This window comes from Carassius gibelio, chromosome B25 (assembly GCF_023724105.1).
Source record: "Carassius gibelio isolate Cgi1373 ecotype wild population from Czech Republic chromosome B25, carGib1.2-hapl.c, whole genome shotgun sequence".
Lineage (NCBI taxonomy): Eukaryota > Metazoa > Chordata > Actinopteri > Cypriniformes > Cyprinidae > Carassius > Carassius gibelio.
This window is the reverse complement of record NC_068420.1, coordinates 24,598,288-24,617,288: the sequence shown is the minus strand read 5'-3', so window position 1 is coordinate 24,617,288 and position 19,001 is coordinate 24,598,288. Positions and strand designations below refer to the sequence as shown.

Genomic DNA, 19,001 nt, shown 5'->3' with positions numbered 1-19,001 from the left:
CTTCTCAGCTGACATGATCTCACTCTGGCCACTCTGTCTGTGTGAGGAAAGGGAGGGGGAGAGGGGGTTGGTGACTGACTGAATTTTTGGTGACTGACAGTGTGTGTGGATTGTAGGGAGAGGAGGGGCTATCTGGCAGAGAGAGAGAGAGAGAGAGAGAGAGACCTAATCATCTATTTAATCATCAGGGGGGAAAAAATCTGTATTTTAAATGTTTTTTGTTTTTGTTGTTGCTAATGTTGGTGTTTTTTTCCCTTCCATTACAGCTTAAGAAATATCTTAGGCATTATCCTTTTCTGACAGTTTTAGGGATTTAAAATCATCCTAAGAATCCTTATTTGTGCTGCAAATAATAATTTCAAAGTCATTAGTTTTAGCTACAGACACCAAACTCCTGACATATATTGCTCTTATCAAACCGGACAAGCTACGACCAACAAGAAAATAAAAGGAATTATTTCAATATGGATTTCTGCAAAAATGACTTTAAATAAATTCATACTCCTCCAAGCAGAGACAAGTAGTTCACACGAACCATCATCAACACGATCCTAAGATTATGAAGACGCTAAATTGCAAATGGATTTTGGATATTTTTAATGGTCTTGACCTTGTAATATATTAAGGTAACCATAAAATCTATTTCTTATATCTCTGAAGTGTTACACCCAAACACTTCAAAACTTCTTATGTACAGAGAACTAATCATTCTGAGTGAACATGGTTAATTCATAAATATACAATGGTCTATTGATAACATAAAATGAAAATACTATCAAACATCTAATGATAATCAGACCTAAACGTTTTTGTGTGTGTGGCAGTGGATGGATGAGACAGACAGACAGACAGAGAGAGAGAGAGATAGAGAGAGAGAGAGAGAGAGACTTTTAAACATCTCTTTAATCTCTTCAAAAAAAGAAATAAGTCAGTACAGTTTAAGAAATACTTTAGGCTTCATCATTTTCTGTCCTTTACTGTTTTATAGTAATTTGATACTGACTTATGATATTCTGTGATATTACACAGAATATATGAGTGTTTTTTAATGAACTAATATTTTAATACAATCAACAAAACAATGTTTTTTTTTCCTCCAGGAATTAAAAAATATTCTAAACAATAGATTAAACATCAATATAAAGCAATAAACAATACTTGAAAAAAGGAAGTAAATAAAGTTAAATATAATACTTAATATAACCACAAGATGGTGGTATGTGCTATGTTTAATCAGTGTTTTGTAATATCTTGTTGTTGAGAACAATGTTCTCAGACATAATTACTACTAATTATTAGTATTAGATGTTGCGTAAGAAAATACATATTTCAATATTAACGAAAAGTTTAGATAAACACTAAATTATTACTTTAAACACTACAAAAAAAAAAAAAAAAACATCCTCTGTCCCAATCTCCTCCCGCACAATGTGTGTGACTGTTGACACCTTAGGAGCTTTTATTGCTGAAGCTTGGTGGATCACCCTCTCTGTAACTCTCAAAATATTATAATAATAAGATAAATAATACATATTTATATAGCGCTTTACACAGTACTCAAATACACTTTCTGATATCACGTGCGCAAACACAAATAACAGTTATTATGTTCTGTCGAACAATGTATGTATTAACTTGGCAATAGGCACTTAACGTTACCTAACGCTAAAAGTAAGTTTTCGTGCATTTAACAAGTGCTTTTTTGAACTGCTTTCTGATCTGAATAGTAAGTTATGTGGGAAACACTTGAGTTGAGGGAGGGAGATACATAGTCTAACTAATGTAGCTAGCTACGATTTCAGTACAGTACTATCAAAGATCCTTGCTCCTTCTCAATTCTCTGGATTTAAGGACAAACTACAACCAATAGTACAATTGTAATGTTAAATCTTACTTGTGAAAAGTAATCCCGAGCCGTACTTGCAATGGTCCGCCGATTAGAACAGGAAAATGCAGGACAGTGCTCTGGTATCTTAACTGCTGCTACGCAACGAAACTAGGAGTATGAATTCGTTTTTTTGCACAACCCTACCATCTAGTTAACAAAGCTAAACAGCGTTGCCCTTTGTGTAATAAGTTACAGACACTGTTAAATGCACCAACTTAAATAATAATATACACTTACCAGGTTGTGGTCCATAAACGCCTTCTCCTGACAAAGAGTGAACTGCTCCATCTTTCAAGAATAATCCTTTTGCAAATCCGGCATTAATCTGATTGAGATTGAGGAAGTTGTCCTCGGCAAGCTGTCCTCAGCAAAATGTGCTGCACATAGTTTTACATGTGGATAATAATTTTCGGGAACCGAGTTAAACATAAATCGTAACAATTAATCTCAAAGTACAGCGTCCCTGGGAAGCCCAAACAAAGGTGATTGGACTCAGAGATGAAAATAACAGCGTTTCAACGACATGGCAAACACAAATGCAGCTCTTCCTTCTTCTCCGTCAGAGCGCAACAAGACCCCGCCCCTTTTTGTGAATTCATGTGGGCAGAGGTTAGTCAAAAAACTGTTTTAGTGACGTCATTCCTGCAGGAACTAGAGGGCTGTAGTCCAAACGGGTCGTTTTTTGTAGGCGAATTCTGTTAAATCAAAAATCTCGCTAGGCATTGAACTTTGAGCTTTAGAATTTTACAGATATTATTTATACTGTAACAACAACATTACACACTAACTACAGTTTAAACCATGGGATCACGAAGAAGGGGACCTTTAACATTTCAGGCAATTTTGTGCATCAGATGTAAATGAAGAACAAGATTATGAGATGTATTATGAATGTATGGCTTAGATAAAGTAGTCCTGCATAGAATACAGCAACTTTTTTTTTATTTATCCTGTGTAGTAATGAAAGTAATTCAGAAGTAAATATTCTACATCATCCTGAAATTGGAAAATATACACAATTTTAAGGAAAAAATATTGACTCATTTAACAGAAAGAAATAAGACATGCTCAATGTGCAGTGGTTATACATAACTGCTACATGTCATGGTGTTTTAGTAGCATTTAGTAGTGTGTTAAATTAGATTTTGTAAAAGTAATAATAATAACAAGCAAGTACACTGCAGGGACTTGAACCCCATCCAGGTGGATAACCTGGAGTACCATTACCAGTATATTTTTGCTTTTTGTTATTATTTAAATTAAAAGGAAAGCAAAAACTTGCATTAGCAACAGCATGTTCATTTATAAATGTTTTTTTTTTTTTTTTTTTTTTTTTTTTTACATTGCTATTAGATATGCTGCTATATAATCCTTTTAAAGACGGAAAAAAAAAGAAACAATTTCTCCTTATTTCATAAATAAATAAATATGCAAGCATGTGTGGACCAAACCAACATCAGACGTGGCTGGCAAGCTATATGTACATTTGCATTAATATGTATTTAATTACAGCCTTTTAGACTTAAGAATCACAATAACCATATTACCTTTTCACAATAATGCATTGACTTTATTCAAATGCATATATATTTAATTATAAAAAGTTGGTTTCATACAATATATTAAACTATTTACACCTGCAATTGTTGCTTACCAAGTATTACTTATTTTATTTTTTACATATGTGTATTAACCTTTAACATATGCTGTTGCAATGCAAGAAAAATAAAACCTTTTTTGTGGTTGATCTAACATGATTACAAAATTATAGTGGTTTTCATGTATGTATATATATGTAAAGTTAAATTTTTTTTTGGAGTGGGATTTTTATACTAGTAATGTTTTCATACAGTAATATGGACACCTAAAATACAACTAAGTTCTGATACTGGCTTACCAAGGATCCAGAAGATAAGAGATAAGCTCTTTCATCATGGTCCTTTTTTCTTTCACCAAGCAACCAGAACTTAAGTTAATCAATAAAGAAGAGCACATAAGAATGAAATAGCAACCCAGTAATGTTCTCATGCAGTAATGTGGAAATTTATAGTACAGTGGGCAAAAACACAATTATTTTTTTATTTTTTGGAGTGGGATTTTTATACTAGTAATGTTTTCATACAGTAATATGGACACCTAAATTACAACAAAGTTCTGATACTGGCTTACCAAGGATCCAGAAGATAAGAGATAAGCTCTTTCATCATGGTCCTTTTTTCTTTCACCAAGCAACAAGAACTTAAGTTAATTAATAAAGAAGAGCACATAAGAATGAAATAGCAACCCAGTAATGTTCTCATGCAGTAATGTGGAAATTTATAGTACAGTGGGCAAAAACACAATTATTTTTTTATTTTTTGGAGTGGGATTTTTATACTAGTAATGTTTTCATACAGTAATATGGACACCTAAATTACAACAAAGTTCTGATACTGGCTTACCAAGGATCCAGAAGATAAGAGATAAGCTCTTTCATCATGGTCCTTTTTTCTTTCACCAAGCAACAAGAACTTAAGTTAATTAATAAAGAAGAGCACATAAGAATGAAATAGCAACCCAGTAATGTTCTCATGCAGTAATGTGGAAATTTATAGTACAGTGGGCAAAAACACAATTATTTTTTTATTTTTTGGAGTGGGATTTTTATACTAGTAATGTTTTCATACAGTAATATGGACACCTAAATTACAACAAAGTTCTGATACTGGCTTACCAAGGATCCAGAAGATAAGAGATAAGCTCTTTCATCATGGTCCTTTTTTCTTTCACCAAGCAACAAGAACTTAAGTTAATCGATAAAGAAGAGCACATAAGAATGAAATAGCAACCGAGTAATGTTCTCATGCAGTAATGTGGAAATTTATAGTACAGTGGACAAAAACACAATTATTATTATTATTAATTTATTTTTTGAGTGGGATTTTTGTATTACTAATGTTTTCATACAGTAATATGGACACCTAAAATACAACTAAGTTCTGATACTGGCTTACCAAGGATCCAGAAGATAAGAGATAAGCTCTTTCATCATGGTCCTTTTTTCTTTCACCAAGCAAACAGAACTTAAGTTAATCGATAAAGAGGAGCACATAATAATTAACTGGCAACCAAGTAATGGTCTTATGTAGTAATGTGGATATTTAAAATAAAATGAACAAAACACTGATTTATTTATTATTTGTAACTCTTATTATTTTTTGGAGGGTGGGTGATAATATGTACAGTAATATGTACACTTAAAATACAACAAAATATTCAATACCAGCTTACCAAGGATCCAGAAGATAAGAGATAAGCTCCTTCATCATGGTCCTTGTACCAGAAATTCATTTATCCAATAAAGAAGATTACATAACAATAAAATAACAATTTAGCAATGTTCTCTGCAGTAATCTGGATATTTATAATCCAATGAACAAAACACTATTTTTACTTACTATATAAATATATATATACCATCTGATACTTTAAGCTGATAGTAGCTTAAAACCTGTTTCATCATGGAATTTGTTTCTTTTATCATTAACCAGAAGTCTATTTATTCAAATCATGACTTAATCAAAAGTAATTAAAGATTAAAAGATTAAAACAACAGGTTTAAATTGTCATTTAACTCATAAGCTGTCACTAAGTTAAGTGTCTTCAAAGGAACAAAAAACACCTTCATGTGTGCTAAAGTAAACAGGCACAACACTTGTGTTAATTGAAAAAATGTCAATGTTTTTTACATACACGTGGTCAATTAAGGTTCCTTTCTCAGTTGTTGGTTCTTTAACATGTTGAATATATCCCTTGTTTGCCATGAAAGTGCAGAGGGATTGGGACTTTAATGCATCATTATTAAAATCACCTACAAGCACAACTTTATTGCAAATTGTTGATACCAAATTAATCAACTTGTCTATGTTTTGTTTAAAAACAGACAAAGGGTATGTTGAAGGCCTGTAAATAACACCAACCAATATGTCCTTTTCAGTGAAGTGTGTTAACAAGCATTCCAAATTAAGATTTGGAAATGTTACAGTAGTATTTGCTACACCGTATGCTATATATAGTCCAACTCCACCATGTTGTTGTGCTTTCAAATCCTTGAACGGGGGACAATTGCTTGTGTATGCTGCACAACGAGAAAGACCCACAAATGTGTAGTTTTCCAATTGCACATTTTCAGGATAGGATTCAGGCAGCCATGTTTCAGTTAAAGCAATACATGATGGTCTTAACTGTTGAACACAAACATTCAGATCTTGTTTATGACAGCTCAAACTCTGTACATTCAACATAAACAGTGAAAAAGAGCTGTGTTGTGCTGTCAAATATAACTCATTATGTATGTCAAAACATGGCATTTCTTGTACAGCTTCAAAAATTTTCTCATTACAATAAATACTTTTTTCATTAAAGTCTTTAATAGTCAAGCCAGACAAATTTCTTACTCGACTCAGTGCTACATAAGCCTGGCCAGCTGCAAAAACTTTTTTTAAGCTAACAACAGCACAATCCACAGTTAAACCCTGTACTTTATGGACTGTGCATGCCCAAGCCAATTTCAAAGGAAACTGTCGCCGAATACCGCCGTTCCTGCATGCATTTTCCTCTTCTACATGAATAGGAGTTGAGTTAAAGGATTTTGCTGGCTCAGCCAAACATTTTTTACGTCTTTTAAATCCCACATGACTATCATCAAAATGGATGTACACAGTTTCGGGTAACTTATTTTTATTAGTACGCACAATGTGTGTTACTGTGCCACAAACGCCATTAACTAAGCCATCATTTACATCAATATTTTTAATCAACATGACACGTGCATGTATGCCTAAAAGCAGGTTTGCTGGCAAGCACGTATTGTAAACCTTTATATGATGACCAGCAATTAACTCTACTTTGCCAGTCTTCTTACTACGGGCAAAATCTTCAGCCTCTATGGTTTCAACCTCTGAGCAGATATTAATTAACTGCTTTAGGTTGTGCTCATGTACTTCATCGTTTGTAGCAAAAATGTGTAAAGGAGTAAAATCATCCTCACCTGTGTCACATTTTCTTAACATCTCCAAATCTTCATTGCTCAGTGGAGACTTTTTACTTCGTTTCCTTAAACGGTTTAATAATTCAGCAAATTTGCTGTCTTTTTGCCTTACTACTTGGGTTAACTCAACAACAGTAAAACAATTAGACCACAGTCCGAGTCCTGGCACTTCCGTATATAATGGTTTACCCTTAACGGGTGGCAATTGGAAAAAATCCCCAACTGCTATAACACAAACATTGCCAAAGGGAGAGAAGTCTCCAGTTTGTTTAATTTGACGTAATCTTCCATGAATGTATGACAACAGTTTATGATCTACCATTGAGATCTCATCTATAATTAAAATCTGAAGTCCATGGAATTTTGCTCGCAAAGAATTAAATTTCTCTTCTCCCAAAGGAGTGTATGGCAACTTCACATCTGTGCCAATGGAAAACGTATGATGTATAGTAGAAGCCATTAACTGGAAAGCAGCAATTCCAGTTGGAGCTGTTAATACAACAGACACGTCATCTGGGTACAAAGTAATTTGAGACAATAATCTTGTCGCTTCATATTGTATTGCTTTAATTAAATGGCTTTTGCCAGTTCCTGCTCCACCGGTAATGAAAACATGAAAAGGTTTAGGGTTTTCACCTCTGATTTTACTTAAACACCATTGTCTAATTTTATAGAAAACAGATATCTGGGTTTTGTTTAAAGAGCGAATTAAGCTCAACCCATCTGAGCGACTCAGACTATAGTCCTTTTTCTCAATTTGAGACACAGGCCCATCATCATTTACTAAATCTGGTATACAACTTTCATATTCTTCACCTTGCTGGTCAGTATCACGTCTAAGCTGTATACATTCCATACGTTCTAATTGCTGTTCAGGACAAAGTGAACACCATGCATCTTCTAATATTCCTTCATTATCAACAGCAGTTTGTGCATTATCTAAGACATCTGCATCCTTTTCAAAAAGTGCTCTATTTGTGTCCACTATATTTTTAACCAGGTGAACAGACCCATCACTAAAACGAACATTCCCTTCTTTATAAAATTGTTCATAATTACAATACTGGTCTGGTTTTAACTGATTATCTATACGATAAGGAAGAAACAATTGTAATACACTGAGATAAAAATTTTCAGGATTCTTTGTTATTGAAAATCGAGCAAAACGCACAACAGCAGGCTGAGTACGAGTTCTTTTTACTATAAAACCAAAATTCTTTTCCAACCTAATTTTATTAGCGCAAGATTGACCTTTGTATACAACGCGATATTCAGACGCAAATGTGGCCAAACACATATCTTCAAAAATGCTTTGATTTGGCCTATGTTTATAGCGATCAACAAAACTTGTCATCCACATCTCTTCACTTTCCAGATTCTGAGATTGCAACTTGTTTTGTATTACACTCAGAGGCAAACTCATTCGTACAGTATCTTCACCTGTAGGAATGAACTGGACATGTCTCGAACACTCTTTTAAATGCATGTTTGTTAACCTATAAACTGCTTCTTGTGCACTAACTTCACGATTATGTAAGTACACACTTCCTAGTTTCCTCAAAGCTTGTCTTGCGTCTAAATTACCCTGAGTTGCTGATTCTCGCTGAGCATTAGCTAACAATAAACCCATTTCACGTTCTGACTTTGAAATATATGAAATTATATAAACTATGCAAGCATAAGCATCTGTTACATACTGAATATCCATATTAGCATTCCAACACTTAAGGCTAAATTTGTTATACTGATTTACCCATACTTCATGCAATTGTCGTTTCAAGACGATGTGTGTGCTGTTATTAATGCATTTATATGCCATTTCAAATAATTCCTGATTTATTCCAACACTATGAAACAAAGTTTCTAAAGAACTGAACTGCTCTTCTGAAACAGCTTTCTTAACTGCAGTCATTATGTTTCGAGCATATTCTACCTGTGTGTTATCATTTACATTTGTACTTATACTTTCACTTTGACTATCACCTTTGTTGGACAAGTTTTTCTCATCTTCTAATTTTCTGCGACAAATAAATGTTTTCATAGATGGTGGTTTGGGAAAATTAAAACGACAAACTGTGTTTTTCTTTTTACACGTTTTGGAATGACGTTTACTGTGACACTGCACGGATGTAACAACGCTCTGCAATTCTTCATCTTCACAGGGCACCTCACATGTAACATATTTATCTATAAATTTGACAACTTCTTCATCAGAATTCTTATCTATTTGTGGAGCATTTTTTATCCAGAACAAACAGTGGACATGGGGAGAACCACGTTGCTGAAATTCCACCCTATAAAAGTAGTCCACAATTTCCCCTATGGGCTGAACAGGAGACATAAGCACCTCTTTTAAAAAACAATGCCACCTAAAATCAAACATGCGTGCTGCTGTTACAGGATTACGGCGCAAAAGTTCGCATTTTTCATCCCATTCTAATTGTTCTAATGATTTTTTTCTGCCTTCGTGTTTTAAAATACTTGACATTAGATTTGTCCATCTCATATCAGCAGATGAGAATGAGCAAAACCAGGTGGGAATGCCCAATTGCCTGACCATGGCAAACAAATCTTTTTGCACACCTTGCCAAAATGCCGGAGTGCCACGGATGGGCTTCAAAAATCTATAGCCTTCATCAAAATTAAGCACTTGTCTCAAGGACTCAGTATCTTTAAACATTTCACTTGGTATGGACTTACTACATCCATGGCCTTTTCTTAAAGCAATAGATACATTAGACAGTACCTGTTGTATTTCTGATAGATACTGTGCATAAAAAATGTATTCAATATTTTGTGCAAATCTACCATCTGCATGCAAAATTCGATTATTAAAATATCGAGACAATGTTATTTTCTGTCCTCTTTTATCACAATAAGTTGAAGTACCATTAGGAAACAAAACAGGAAAACATTTAGCTTCATTTGTCTCATCTGCAAGCATTTTCACTGGATTATTCCCTTCAGCAGGAGCCAGGCTCAAGATACCATCAAAATACTGATCAAGTACTTCTTGCCCAATATCTACAGGTTGCAGACACGTGTCCATAAACACACAGTGCTGTTGCCTATCGTGTAACTCCTCATCAACATTTATGTTTTCCAGTTCAGTCTCCTCCATGTTGTTTGTATTGTCATCATCATCTTGTCTAATAAACTCATTTAACCAATTATCATTAAAAACAATATCTGAATAGTATTTGTTGATTTTTTTTAAGCAACACAGTGCCTCTTTAATATTCGTTGTGTCCACATACTGATACTTATAATGACCTTTATATGTCAACTTCCGCTTTAACTTTACACATATTAAAGACCCTTCATTTTCTGTTCTAGGCAAAACATTTGTTGTTTGTTTAATATTAGCTGCGACACAACTAATAGGACCGTGCACTCCATTTTGCCCACCTTTTGGTAAAGCTAACATTTTCATGAATGGGATATGCAAAGCTATCAAATGTTGCTCTAAATTATTGAGACAACATAGTTCTTCAGGTATAGGTTTCAATTCTAAATTGTTAACAGCACTTTCAGCTGGCATTTCTCCTTTTTTTACTTTAGAATGACAAGTGAAGCAAATCCAAAGCTTGCCTTTACATGAACCTGCCAGTTCACAGGGAATAACACAATTTTCAGCACACTTATGCAAAAAATGTTTTGTAATACATTTTTTTGCCATCAGTGCCACTGCTGAATTTGTGTTATAATTTTCTGTTTTACAGCATAATACTTGCTGTTTAAATAACAGCCGGTGGCAAACACAACAAACAAATTCTGGCCCAGAACTAACTTTATCTACAAAATTCTTTCTGACAAAATCACAAACCTGTTGATTTTGTTTTAATTGTTCTCTTTTCATCTTGTTAATTCTTTTTACATTTTCTTTATGTGTTGCACTATTACGATATTTTAAGTTACTGCGCTGCTTGACAGTGTTTCTATGCTGGTCATTGCCATGGTATTTCACCTTACTGAATGTCATCACTCTGTTTTTAAAGTCTTCATTGGCATGGTATTTCACCTTACTGAATGTTTTCACTCTGTTTTTAAAGTCTTCATTGGCATGGTATTTCACCCTACTAAATTTCTTCACTCTGTTTTTAAAGTCTTCATCGGCATGGTATTTCACCCTACTGAATGTTTTCATTCTATTTTTAAATCCCTCATTGGCATGGTATTTCACCCTACTAAATGTCTTCACTCTGTTTTTAAATTCTTCATTGACATTGTATTTCACCCTACTGAATGTTTTCACTCTGTTTTTAAATTGAACATTGTTCTGGTATTTTATCTTACTGTATTTCCTCACTCTCATGTTATATTGATCATTCTCAAAGTACTTCACCCTGTTGTACTCATTAATTTTATTCCTATATTGCTCATTCTTTTTATACTTCACTCGATTGTACTCATTGACTTTACACTTATGTTGCTGGTTTTCAGCATATTTGATCTTACTTGCCTGTTTTAATGACTCTATATATAAAAGGATTGCTGTGATATCTTTTCCTATTGAGATTTTTCACATGATTCTGAAACTCTGCATTGCAATGATACTTCTCCAAAACAGGTTGCTTAGTTTGGTCTTTAATTTTGTTCTTTACTCTTTTTAATGAAAAATACCTTTTCAAGTATTTCCTCTTATTAGCAGATGCATCATTCTTCATATCTCCAGTAACAGGATTTTGTTCCTCATGATTCACAGAAATTTCACTTTGAATTTTTACTCGCTGTCTCGTACAAATGTGTTTTCCAACATCGCATTCTTCATTCTGACACAACATATAACACATCTGGCTATTAGGTTGTTTCACACATATAACAACTTCATAATGATTCTCATTACAGTGCTGTAGATATATACCTTGATTGCACATTCTTTCATGCATACAACTGTACTGTAACCATTTTTCATTATGATATGTATAAATATCCACTCCCAAATAATTAGCCATCGCTTGAATCTCCAATTCTGTGGCCCATGATCCTACAAACCTCATTTTGGATTTAGATAAATAATCTTCCATAGATACATACTGACATCTTAAAAGATTCTTATATTGCACACTGTGCAATTCCATATGTTTCACAATTGCAAGTCTGACTGCCCGATGAGATTTTTGCGTACCACATATTACTTGTGCAACTGCCCTAAAAAAACAGTTTCCATCCCCTAAAATACTAACTGTTTTACAAGGATGGCCAATTTTTCTGTTGTTTCTTGGAAAAACTAAATTTTCACTATTAAACTCTATATTAAGTTTACTACTTAGTTTTTGCTTTACTTCAGTACACAGTGGATTGAAATTAAAAATACTATTTGTCTCATTGCCCAAACAAATTACATCATCTGAATTTGCATCAATTTTGGAAATTGTTTCAAGTACTTTAGTGCTCTCCTTTAATAATTGTTTTGGCTTCTTAGTAACCACAATTTCTTTCTCTTCTTCCACATTCACATTTATACAATCATGCATTCTTTTTTTACCCCTGCGGGTCGTTTTTTCACTTTCATCATTTATGTTTTCTGTGTGACTAGCAGAGTTTTCTTGGCTTTTAAGTACTACACAGACCCCACTTAATTCAAAAATCTTCAGGTTTCTTCGAGTAAATGCAGACAAATTTTCTATGTGCTTCAAAACACAACTAAGTGAATTGTAATATACAACCACACTAAATCCATTACCATCAACCATCCCAGCACTGCTACGTGCATGAGAATCAACCACAGCAAACCTACTATTTTCTTTAATAATGGCAATAGTACTGCCATTTAAGGTAAAAAAGCATGTGTCATATTTTTCAAACATTGTTTGCAAACCATCAGCTAATGTCACACATGCACCAGATCTAATAAAATCTCCATCAACCACATCTACATGTCCAGAAACAAAATCAGCATATTTAAATTTGAATGCATTTGTACCAAACACATATTCCTTAGGAAGATCTTGTATACACAGCAACTTTTTCTTTGTTGGATCACTGATTAAACCCCTTTGACGCAAACTAGAATACAAGCTATCGCCAGTATTTACAACATTATCTAGATCTTTACTTTCCCATGAGAACACACTAAGCACACTGTGCATCGCTATAGCAGCCAAACTAATCGCTACACACTGTTTCCCTGGCCACTTGAACTTATGGTCACCCTGATGAAATGATCCACGGATGCTAACACCTTCTCTTTGATTTAATGTAGATGCTGACATTTCTTCTGTCTCATTTGCTGTACATTCTCTGTTTTCTCCAACAGTATCATTGTAAACAACTTGTGGCATTTCTGATGATGATAAGTTGACATTGATGCCACATATACTAAAGTTTTCTGCATTCAGACTTGTCATTAAATTATCAATGTGCAAAAATAGGTCTTGCCAATTTGTGTTGAAAACAACAACTGCAGTTCCAATGTCTGATCCCAAACCACATGCATTTCGCACATTACAGTCAACAACAACATAGAAATCATTATGTCTCACAATAGCACACGTATCTCCTTTTATGTTGACCATACAAGATTCATGACTAAACAAAATCTCCTGTAATTTCTCATACAAGTCATTTTTTCCTCCATTCAGTAATCGTTCTATTGTTACTTTGCATGTTTTACTGAAAATGTCATGTTGCCCACCAAACCATTGAGAAAATCGACAGTCTTCATAACTCTGTGTTTTTTTTTACAGCTAGTCATGTCATTGACCAGTTTACTTCCCTCACTACGTATGTCCTGAATGTCAGATTTTTTCCAAGTACACACATTATGTATCTTGTGCTTAACAACTGACACTACACTGCAAGCTACTCCCACAAACTCCTCAGTCACCTCTGCAGACTTCAGTCTAACCTCATTGGCTGCTACAATGCCCACCACGTCTGGACAAACACAAGCAACAGAATTAGAAACATCTGCCTTACTTTTGTTGTTGAATGGCTCACGCCGCATTCTAAATCTCTTCAGCTTAGGCATCTAAAAACAAAAAAATAAAATCACATTACTATCATCAAAACATCAGCAACTTACAATAATATTAACCATTAGACATACATTATAATTTTTATACATTGTAAAGGCCAAAGTATGCTTCAATTTTAACCTGTCCACGATCAACAGCGCACAGTGTGTGTGATTTGTATCATCAGAACAGTGTAAGCGTACTGTAAATGCACCACTCTATTTTTGTTACCATGCGTGCTTGTCAGTCTGAGCAAAAGGGTATGAGGTAGCTCAGCTTTGGTTTATAAAAGTAAAAAAAACAGTTGATCAACCATAACTTAACTGGACACAGATGAAGCTCTCTTTGCATACAATATCAAATGGAGTATAGTTTGAAAGGCTGGGTGTTCAACTGTACACATTTACTAGCATACACACACACACACACACAAACAAGTATACTTTGGCCTTAAATATCATGCACATAGAAATAGCAAATTAACAAACAAATACGATTTTTAGTTGAACCCAATAAACAGTTTAAATAATAAATTATATTACCTCAAAAATATTGTGTAATTATAAGTATATTTAAGTCACAATTTTCAAGTAGAAGGAAATAAAACGTATGCTTTACACTCCAAGATATAACAGCATTATATGTAAAATATATATTATAATATAAAAAGTAAAATCATATTACACTATATTATTACTGTATTTCAGGTCAAATTAAAGCAACATTACTGAGCTTAAGAGATTACTTGTACAAATCTTTTATCATCTTACACAACACAAACCTTTGCATAATTCTGTATATTGAAAAAACTTTCAATACTAGCATTAAACGTATAGTATAAAATGTAATCATAAACTCACTGACAAAATAACAATAAACTCTGCTCTCAGTGTTAACCACAAAACATTTAAACTGTACTGTCCATTATCTTCATACTAACCAACTTCAAACATTATTTTTCAATTTAAAACACAAGACATTAAGTACTAAACATTGTGAACTAGAAAATATACATCCAGAACATACAATTAAAGATCATACAACAAAATTAGTCATGTACTGTAAATGTATTTAAGTATATTTACCACAAATAAATTCAGCTTTGGCAAAATATTAAACAATGTTTATTTATTTGCTGTAACTGTGACCTGCTTGCACACTCATCTAATTTATCGGTAACACTGTATAATAACTGCATGCTATTAATCATTAGTTAAGCATTAGGAAACAGTTAATTAATCATTTATAAATCATTAATAGACATTTATAAGCAGTTTATAAATACAGATATAAATGCTTTATACCTGATTTAAAAGCATATCTATAATGTATTTAATAATTGTTTTTTTCATACTTTATTAATGATCAATTTATCATTTCTAAATTAAGTATAGCATTATTTACACACCAGTTATTAAGTAGTTGTCAGTGGTTCAAATTGTAAGTTTGAAATTGTAAGTAAATGATTAATAAACTATTTGAATGTGCATTCATACATCTTTTTATTCAGACATATAGTAATAGTTACTTATAGTGTTAATAAATGGTTTATTAACATGTATTTCTACTGAAATTCAGGGTTAATTCAGGTAGTTATAAAACATATGTAGTTGTTAGTTAACTATTTTTGTGAGCTCATCTAAAGTGAGGACTATTTATGCCTTGTAAAGCTTTTACAAATGAGATTTAAAGGCTGTTAATATTTCTATGTTCTGTATCACTGTGTTGTGTTTGTTTCTGTTTTTTTGTTTAGAAGATAACTGAGCTTTTAAATATCCTTTATAAATTCTCTACAAGGCATAACTAGTCCTCACTTTAGATGAGCTCACATAAATAGTTAACTGACCACTACTAAATGCTTTATAACTACCTGAATTTACTACATTTCTTGTGATCTTATGAAACACTGGCAACTCCTAAATAACTGGTTTGTAAATAATGCTATATTTAATTGAGAAATGATAAATTGATCATGAATAAAGTATGAAATTACACATTATAGATATGCTTTTAAATCAAGAATAAAGCATTTATATATGTATTTATAAACTGATTATTACTGTCTATTAATGCTTTATAAATTATGAATTATCTGTTTACTAATGCTTAATAAATGATTAATAGTGTGCAGTTATTATAAAGTGTTACCAATTTATCAAACAATAGTGGACATTTAACAACCACACTCCTTCATTAAACACTAAACCACCAATGCTCAAAACACCAATTAAAACATCTTTCATGTTACTATCTATCTATCTATCTATCTATCTATCTATATATATATATATATATATATATATATATATATATATATATATATATATATATATATATATATCCTACATAAAATATACATATAGCCTCATAATTTATAGCCTACATTCAATGGCATAAACACATAAAGAATACATTGACTATTACCTCTGCATTTCCTGCAAACTTAATATGACAATCTTCCCTTTTAACACAAAGCCATCAATATTAAAACCAATAGACTGCTGTTTCAATAACCACATCTCCACAGCTTTACCTCACTGAAACAACACATTAAACCATGATATATACAAAACTTCCTCCAACAAAATTTTTTTTTCACTATCTTAAAAACAACATTAAACATTCAACAAAAATCCATATAGAACCCATCAACATTACTATAACAAAACTTATATATTAGAATCAGTGCATTAAAAATTGAAAAAATATGCATGCACATAGAAATAGAAAACTTGCAAAATTATTTTTTAAATAATTAAACAAAAAATTAATTTCATTCTAGACATATATTTTTAGTTTAACTAAATAAATAGATTTATTACCTAAAAAAACATTGTATAATTCTCAGTATATATTTAACTCACAATTAGCAAGAAAACTGAAATAAAAGTTATATTGTGCTTTAGCAGACATGACTGCACTATATAGTAAAACATGTTACAATATAAAAGAAGCAAAATTGGAAATGACAATTGTAACCATATCACACAATATTAATTCTTTACAGTATTTCAGGCCAAATACATGAAACATTACTGACTTAGAGATTTCTTTTAGAAACCTTACATGCATATTACCCAACACAAACCTTTGCATAGTTGTGTACATTGAAAATTGTTCAGTAGTTTAGCATTAAACATAGTATAAACTGTATCCTTCATTCTTGAACTCACTGACAACATAACAAAAAACTCTGTTCTGCATTTCAATGTTAACCACAAAATATTTAAACAGTACTGTCATCTAACTTCATACTAAGCAACCTCAAACATGTTTTCCATTGAAAACACAAAAGACAGCATCTACTGACCACTACAAAGTAAAAAACTATACATCCAATACAAACAGTTAATTTGCAGACAACTAAAATAGTCATAATTAGTCATAATACATGTAATTAGGTGTATTAACCACAAAATATTCAACCATTGTATTCCTATGATTCATGCAATATTGTCTTAAAACAAATAGATGTAAAATATTCTCAAACACAACTGACATGGTTATTTATTTATTTTGTTTAATTTATTTATTTTTGGCTGTAACTGTGACATGCTTGTAAATTCCCCAATCTCACCAACCACGATAATCAACTCTTTCAATAACCACATCCCCTTCATCATACTATTAAATCCATCCACACAACAACTATTTCAGTCCAACATGTTTTCATCAATCACATCTCTATCCGTAAAAAAAAAATAGTTTAAACATACATATTATACAACCATTTAAAAGGTTGAACCCTTTCCGAGCTAATTTAAATATATTAGTACTTTTCCACAACAAAAACACATAAAAATGCTTATAGTACCAAAAACATTTATATAATTTAAAAAACACTGTAGTGAAACCTGAAAATGTACCTTTGACATCAAATTAATAAATTACATTAAAATATTTTTAAATAAACTTACTACAATAGGCTATTTACTTTCTATAATTTCTGGTAATAATACAGCTGTTTGGATCAAATACATGGTACCTTAAAGAGCACGACTTCTTACAAAACACACACACATATATATATATATATATATATATATATATATATATATATATATATATATATATATATATATATATATATATATATATATATATATGCAATAGTTCAGTTATTGTATTCATCCTATAACCACACAAACAAACATAAACTACTCTGCATCACAACATGACAACAATAAAAACATCATACACAACTAATTCTCTTAAATGCTAAATAGTTTTAAATTTAACACCCACAAGTTTTTCTGACTCAAAACACATAAAATAAAACTTAAACTTAAAATATACAGCCCAAAGCGTACTACCCACAAATACAATTTACTAACATTAAATAAAAAATTAATAATACAAAAATAAGTCATAAACTCCCGACACGTAATTCACACTTAATTAATTTTTTTACAATAGTATTACCAGTTTCAAAAAAACTACAAATCAAGAAACAAATATACTCTACCTTATTTTGTAACATAGCTCAGATATATTAATTGCCTTATTTTTAACATATCACCATTTAAACCTTCTGCTTTACCATCTCCTTTTCCATTGCAACTTTAATCTATACAATATGTATTTCACAAAAATACAGATATCATTTAATAATTACATTCAACATCTTACTTATATCAAAATCAAACTTTCTAAATTACATATCTACACAGCTATGAAAATGCAAACAAAAGTCTACCACTATAACACCTTTAAAACAAAATTTACCATACCATATATCCTACTTACAATGATAACATATAGCATCATAATACATTGCCTAGGTTCAATGGTATACACAGATAAAAAAGAAAAAACATCAGCTCTTACCTCTGCAATCGCTGCAAGTAATAAGAATTTTCAAAGACTTTAGTTTTAACATACAGTTGTTAATATTCTGACCAATACACTGTAGTTTCAGTAACCACACCTCCACTGCATTACCTCACTAAATACATTCATGCCCCAAACCCTGCCCATTGACTCGCACAGCAAATCAAATAAAGAAGTTCAAAAAATATTTACATTGGGAAACACCCTTAATTATTTAGCATACTCTCCTCCAGAAACTACATTTCTCAAACCAACAAAAATATATTACATAATAATGTAATATTCTATTAAAACA

General features: G+C 32.1%; 2 protein-coding genes across 2 annotated transcripts; both read right to left on the bottom strand.

Moving 5' to 3' along the window:
• Positions 1-3,010: 3,010 nt before the first annotated feature.
• On the bottom strand, positions 3,011-11,575 carry LOC128013832 (uncharacterized). Its single transcript, XM_052597018.1, has one exon. The coding sequence runs from the start codon at positions 11,230-11,232 to the stop codon at positions 5,521-5,523; it is 5,712 nt and encodes a 1,903-aa protein (XP_052452978.1). The 5' UTR covers positions 11,233-11,575; the 3' UTR covers positions 3,011-5,520.
• Positions 11,372-19,001, bottom strand: LOC128014085 (uncharacterized). The gene is made up of 2 exons (XM_052597308.1): positions 18,704-19,001; positions 11,372-13,890 (listed from the first exon to the last, which is right to left on the bottom strand). The coding sequence occupies exon 2, from the start codon at positions 13,433-13,435 to the stop codon at positions 11,372-11,374; it is 2,064 nt and encodes a 687-aa protein (XP_052453268.1). The 5' UTR covers positions 13,436-13,890; positions 18,704-19,001.

Bases quoted from the DNA above. Each gene is read 5' to 3' on its own strand.
- LOC128013832 (XM_052597018.1), bottom strand. From the start codon at position 11,232: ATGAGAGTGAGGAAATACAGTAAGATAAAATACCAGAACAATGTTCAA.
- LOC128014085 (XM_052597308.1), bottom strand. From the start codon at position 13,435: ATGGTCAACATAAAAGGAGATACGTGTGCTATTGTGAGACATAATGAT.